The sequence below is a fragment of the Colletotrichum fioriniae genome, assembly GCF_027942845.1.
Source record: "Colletotrichum fioriniae strain IMI 355084 chromosome Unknown scaffold_5, whole genome shotgun sequence".
NCBI classification, from domain to species: domain Eukaryota; kingdom Fungi; phylum Ascomycota; class Sordariomycetes; order Glomerellales; family Glomerellaceae; genus Colletotrichum; species Colletotrichum fioriniae.
Window position 1 is genome coordinate 3,167,762 of NW_027076841.1, and position 6,354 is coordinate 3,174,115.

Consider the following 6,354-nt stretch of genomic DNA (forward strand, 5'->3'; position numbering starts at 1 on the left):
GTCGGCAGCGTGATTGTATCGATGATTTGATCTGGTACTGCTGTGACGCTGGGGACGCGAAGCGTCGGCGCGGGTCGATGAGGGCGGGTGTTGGCTTGGGGCGTTTCGCTTGGAGTGAAGAACTACTTCTGGTGTTTCATACTCATGTCGTGGGAAAATGTCTTGAGCGAAATGAGAAGCAGCTGAGCCAGCGGAAGCGACAGCGGCAGGAATGGTGGCGGAGGTGGAGGTGGAGGTGGAGGAAGGTTGTCGAGAGTGAGAGCGGTGTTGAAGTTGCTGGCTCCCGCTGTATTGGTGACGGCGCTGGTGGTGGTTGTGTTGTTGATTAGAGGTGGAGGAGCCACGCTGTAAAGGAGGACCAGAGCCAGAGGCGGAGACAGGAGGCCGGGTTCGGGTGGAGAGGGAGCGGTGCGCGGTCGATGGATGAGATTGGGATTGAGATTGAGAGAGAGCCAGAGGAAGGGGAGCCTGGGGAGGAGGATGTGCTGGCAGATCAGTGGTGGCCGGGATTGCTGTTGTCATTGCAGGAGAGAGGAAACGGGGGTGTGACACTGCGAGGGTTCGCTGTGTGAACTGGCACTGACACTGACACTGGCACTGGCACAGTTTCCGGCTCCTCTGGCGACACGAGAGGGGAAGAGGCAGAACGTGGGCCGAACAGTGAGGTCAGGTACGGTAGGACACTATCAGGATGGGATGGGATGGGATGGGAGGGTACAGAGTAAGGAAGGTATGGGGGGGCTGGGGAATCACCGACTCCACTGCCTACTTCAAACAAGTCTTGCACACAAGAATAAGGTATCCGTACGGTTGGAGGGGAGTGGAGGACCTCAGAGTGAGGGGGAGTCAGGAGTCGTGGTACTGAGGAGGGCAAGCGCTGCACCGCTTGAGGCGAAAGTGGAAATTTGTCGGGGATGAGGCACCGAAGCAGACGAGCGGTCAGACGCACAGAGAGAGTGAAAGAGTGAGAGAAAACAGCGACAAATGGTTGATGAGTATTGGTACGGTAGTGGCAGGCGGGGAGGGGAGAAGGTGTGCGCAACAAGACTCATGGAACTCAAGAGTGAGCGGCAATGAACAATCCCTGCAAGGATGATTTGAGAGCTGAGGTATCCACACCAGTCAAAGCAAGGAAGCCAGGCGTTCAGTCTCGTCTGATGCGGGTGAGCGGGCGTGAGTGCTGTCTGTGTGTGTTTGCACGCAAACGAAGGATGAGAGTGAGAACGACCTTGAAAGGGCGGGGAGAGCAACACCTTATCCATAGAAGGAGAGGAGAAGAATTGGGAAAGATTGAGAAGGTGGAAAGTCGGCTTACAACTTCTGGTACCTTACCTTGCCTTAAGTTGGTCAAGACTTCAAGTTGTGGTTGCCCGGCGGTTATCGGTTACCTGCCTTGCCTTACCTGGCCTTCCACTACCTTCAGGCTTCAGGTTCCTTTACCTTCAGGTTCCAGCTCAGGTATCCGTACTTACCTTACTTGCGAATGCCTCTTGCTTTCAATTAGCAAACCCCAGCGATACCTAGCCAAGCCACCGATAGGTAGTCTACGATAACCTAGGTAGGAGTCTCCGTAGACACGACCATTTTGTTGCTCATGGCATGCATTACGCGTAGTTTGAATTGAAATTTCCATGTTGCTAAGGTATAGTATTTGTGAGCAAGGTCGACATGAAATCTCCTTTTCCAGTGTCTTTGTTTGACGGGGCAAGCCACCTCATTGTTGCCGTGGTGCCATGTCGACCTACCTCACATTACCTTGCCTCGGATGTCAGGGGGCACATGTCGTTCTGCACCTTGGGAAATTAGTGTCGGATGGCAGGTGCTCTAAATTCGAATGGCGAGGTACGGATACCACGTATCTATAAAATACCTCTGTCTAACTATCTGCATCTATGGATACGAGTATCTACCTCACATCCCATCCACTGGAGAATTGGGCCGAGGAGGGCGGAAACAAGTTGCCCAAAATCATGTCCATCAGAAATGACGACAGATGCCGTGGACAGGAATGCAGACCCCGCGCTGGAGAACCTCGGATTAATTTGGTCGGACTGTCGCAGAGTCTTCTTCGCCAGGGCGCAAGGTTGCCAAGTTGCCCTGACTGCCCTGGCTTGAGCATGGAAGGTAAGGTAGGTAGGTACCTCGGGCAAACGTCCGGTCCTCACTAGACGGTACCTAAGGAACCTAGGCACCTTAGGTAGTCCGTACCTCGAGGTACCACCTACCTAAGGTACCTCAAGCGAGACAAGCCAAGGCAGGAAGGGAACAATAAGCAACCATGCGACAACTTACAGATATTCGGACGACACCAGGCAAGAATTCCACGATGCGCCGTAGATTGAGAATCTCTGATCTCTGACAGAGACAACCGTGAGCTACGAATACACACTGGGTCAACGTTCGACTCTAGTACACAATACTAGGGCGGGCCCCGGAGTCCTGGACACGAAGCTGCGCTGATCAGTATCTGGACATAGGTAATGATATGGGGTATCCGTACTGAACTCGGAGCAGTTGCCCAATGCTAGTCCCAACTCAAGAGTGTGATATGATTGGGCCTATCTTGGCCAAGGAACAGAAGAAGGTGAAGTAGCACGGTACCTTGGCACCTTACCTAGATATTCGTAAATGCACCCACGGTTAAGTAATTGGAGGATTCGCGGACGGTCTGAGTCTAGGCCAGGCCGAGCAACAGCAGCACGGACTACCCTACGCAGTAGTCAGGTCCCCATGGACATTTAGGAGTGACCAGAAGAGGTCTAATTCTAAGACAAGAATACCGGTATCCGTACGGATGCAGCCTGAGTCTTTGGACCAAGACTGATGCAAAGCCACGTCCGAGTGTATTACTATCATTCCTATCCTAGCTTGCCCTACCTCATATTGCTTCTGATTCTTCATCCACCACAGTATGGATGGATGCTATACAACCTGCAATACCTCATTGCAGGATGGGAGGGAGTTGGCTCGCGCTTACGTACAGTTGCTTGACACAGGTATTCGCAGTCATCTTTGTTTAGCTTGTCACTCTACCCTCAGTCATGTTGGTCAAGGTAAGATTCCTTGCGGAGTATCCGTACATTTACAGAACCGTAGGTGGGGAGGTATGGTACCTTTCCAGTTTCCGCCAGTCTGTTTCCCAGCATCCATCAAGCGCACGCTGGAGGCTACGTGAAAATACGCCCTGGTGGTTAATGGAAAGTGCTGCTGCGCTCAATAGTAGATCACTGCACTCTATACCGGGGAGCGGCTGTAAGGAATGATCCACACACTGAGAGACAAGCATCGAGAGATCCATCTTGTCGGTTGCCCCGAATTTCAACTGTAGACCTGAGCAATGACGATCCTCAAAGACTATTCGCTACACCGCAAGAACCTTCCTAGATGGACAAGCTCGCCCGCACTCTTTCCCCTGATACCATCCGCAACTCAAGTGCCCTCGCTGAGCTCAATGCTTTGCGCTACCTTCAGATGTCCGTACTATGCGACAAAAAGCTGCCTTGCGCTGTCCGTGACTTAGGTTGTCAGGCAAAGATATCCTTGAAGGTACGGGTCTTTACCGTAATTACCTCACCTAAGATACCTTAGGTAGATAGATTGTTCCCTATTTAGGTACCTTATTGCGGATCGAGTGCTTATCTTATCGTGTCTTATCGATAGTGAAACTACCTCACCCTACGGAGTAGCTTACCTTGACTCAAGGTGCCTAGGTACCTAGGTATTCCACCTCACCTAGGAATCCGAAGGCTTGCAACATTGTCGATGTCAAGGTCCTTCACCCGCTTGTCTTTTATCCCACCGCAGACCTGACGTACCTTCGCGCAGGCGCCCGCTCGATTCGCCCAAGTGAATGTAAGCAGTGACGCGCTCACTAGCTACAAAAGCCTGCACAGTTGTTCGCCGTCGTTATTACATGTCGCGTAGCAAGAGGTCGCATGCTACTTACGAGGCTGACTTGCACGATGAAGCCGCCGTACACGTCGCCTTTGGCACCCCTCTCCCGCCACTCGACCCGGAAGTGCGCGATGATGGCACTTATATCCCAGTACATAAGCAGGAAGTAAGGGATGAACACGGAAGGCGACGTCTTCACGGCGCTTTTACAGGTGGATGGAGCGCAGGGTTCGTCTCCCACAGAACCTCCAGCAAACGAATCAAACTCAGCAATCACTTGGCTGATGAAAGAAACCCAGATACTTCAACACCGTCGGCTCCAAAGAAGGATGGACGCCGTCTACGTTTGTCTCAAGTCGCACCAACCGTCGAAAAACCGAGCCACGTACGAGCCAACAACGCCCAGAGGATTACATGGACGAAGAGGATCTCGCAGATGCTGCTGCCACTCAGAACATCCAGACAACTGATCCATTTTCTGCCCTCGGCGCTTCCAGTCACATTATGCATCACGCCGGCGATTTCACTGGTTTGGCGAAAGCTTCTGGCGATACCATGGGCCTTAAGCTTCTAAGGAAGATGGGTTGGAAGGACGGGCAGGGCATTGGCCCCAAAGTACGGCGGAGCGCTCGTCTAGATGTCATGACCAGCACTCAAAATGCAGCCACTGGAAGCATTCACCTGTTCGCTCCAGATGATGTCAACATGATAGAGCTCGACCACAAGCGAAACCGCCAAGGCTTAGGTTTCACAGGAGAGCAAAAACTCGCACAGCTGTCTGGTCCAGGCATCATACGGACGAATCGAGATCAGTTCGACATGGAAAACGGGGCGAACAACGAGAAGGAATTCTCAGATAGTCTCCAATCCGCACTCGGCATCTCACGCAATATAGGAAAGCAAGGCCAGGCAGCGCCACGTGGGGGCTTGGGCGTAGGCATACTGAATGACACCGGCTCAGATGACGAAGATCCGTACGATATTGGGCCACGAATATCATACAATCGAGTCCTTGGAGGAGACAAAGGCAGGAAGAAGAAGAAGCAGCCAGCCAGTCTGTCTGCGAACCCTACAGTGAGGTCGAAACCAGTCTTCATCGCCAAATCCTCGTCAGCAAAGGCCTATGGCCAGACACGATGTCTCGACGGGAAGCTGCCGCTTAAGGGATTCGCTTTTGGCCAAAGTATGGAATCTCGCCTAACTGGACAACCCGCGGTGTCATATCATCCGCCAACCGTACCCAATCACTGGAGATCAACGAAGCGCCCTGTCGGCGGGAACGCAACAGCAGCATACGTCTCTACAGCAGACGCTGCCAAGACGGCTCAACATGACCCTAGATCTCGCGCATTGCTCCTGGGTGAGTCGACATTGCCTGGCAAATCGATCTTTGACTACATGTCGTCCGCTGCTCGCGAGCGAGTGGCTGCGGCCACTGGAAGAACAAATCTTCCCCCTGCCAAAGGCGAAATTCCCGCAGAGCATGCGCGCACGGCAGAGCAAAAGCTACAAGATAGGCTAGGAAGCATACCTGTCTTGACCAAAGAAACGGCCATTGCCGCAATGAGTCGAGGATCAGGCACAGGAGGGCCATATGCAAACAACGAGGCCAAGCAGACAAGATATCGACTCTACCTACAGGATGCCGCGGGATTCGGGGGTTCGGCTCCTCTCAAGCCTTCAGGCATGACGGAAGATGACTATGTCAAGGAAATCGAAGAGTTTTACGGGTGTGCTCGGCTATTCAAGCCAATGACGGGCTTTATGGCAACACGATTCACGACAGCTTCGACTGGGTCCAAGGAGTGCGCAGACGTAGGCTCTCCTCGCAATGCGCAGCAGGTCCAGGGGCTAGTTGGGCAGGCAGATCCTATTGAAACGGCCGCCAAGATGGGAATGTATGGGCGCATGACGAGGCTGACTGCAGACTTTTTTCCAACCAGATTACTGTGCAAGCGGTTCAATGTTCGACCCCCCCCTCATTCGCGAGATTCGGATGCAGCAACTCCACCAGAGCCTCATAAGACATCCTGCGGAGTGCCTGCCAGTGAGGTCACACCCCACGAACCACTTAGCCGTGGAACAAACTCAGATGTGGATGAGATGCTGGGTTCCGACGTGGCGAAGCAGTTGTCGAAGCCGACCGCCGACATCTCAAAGCTCGAAAGCGAGGCCGGCGAGGTCTCGCGACCAAGCAACGATGTCTTCAAATCGATCTTTGGTGACAGCAGTGATGAGGCTGAATGAAGTAAGTGTCAACTGTCTTCACTGAGACTGACGGCAGACGAGACAATGAAGCCATGTGGATAGCCCAGGTAACCTTACACTCACCGAACTACAGCTCGAAGGTGAAAGGTCAGCAGGGTCCCCCTGTGGGGTATGGCTATGGGCTTTCTGTTATTCGAACCCATCACCTTCAACTTAGACTCTCCAAGAAGATAGCAAGGTGTTTGTAGTACG

General features: G+C 52.9%; 1 protein-coding gene across 1 annotated transcript; it reads left to right on the forward strand.

Moving 5' to 3' along the window:
* Positions 1–4,308: 4,308 nt before the first annotated feature.
* On the forward strand, positions 4,309–6,141 carry N0V96_005484 (uncharacterized protein; the record flags this gene model as incomplete). Its single annotated transcript, XM_065757410.1, has 1 exon — positions 4,309–6,141. One exon carries the CDS (start codon positions 4,309–4,311, stop codon positions 6,139–6,141), a length of 1,833 nt encoding a protein of 610 aa, XP_065614179.1.
* Positions 6,142–6,354: the final 213 nt, after the last annotated feature.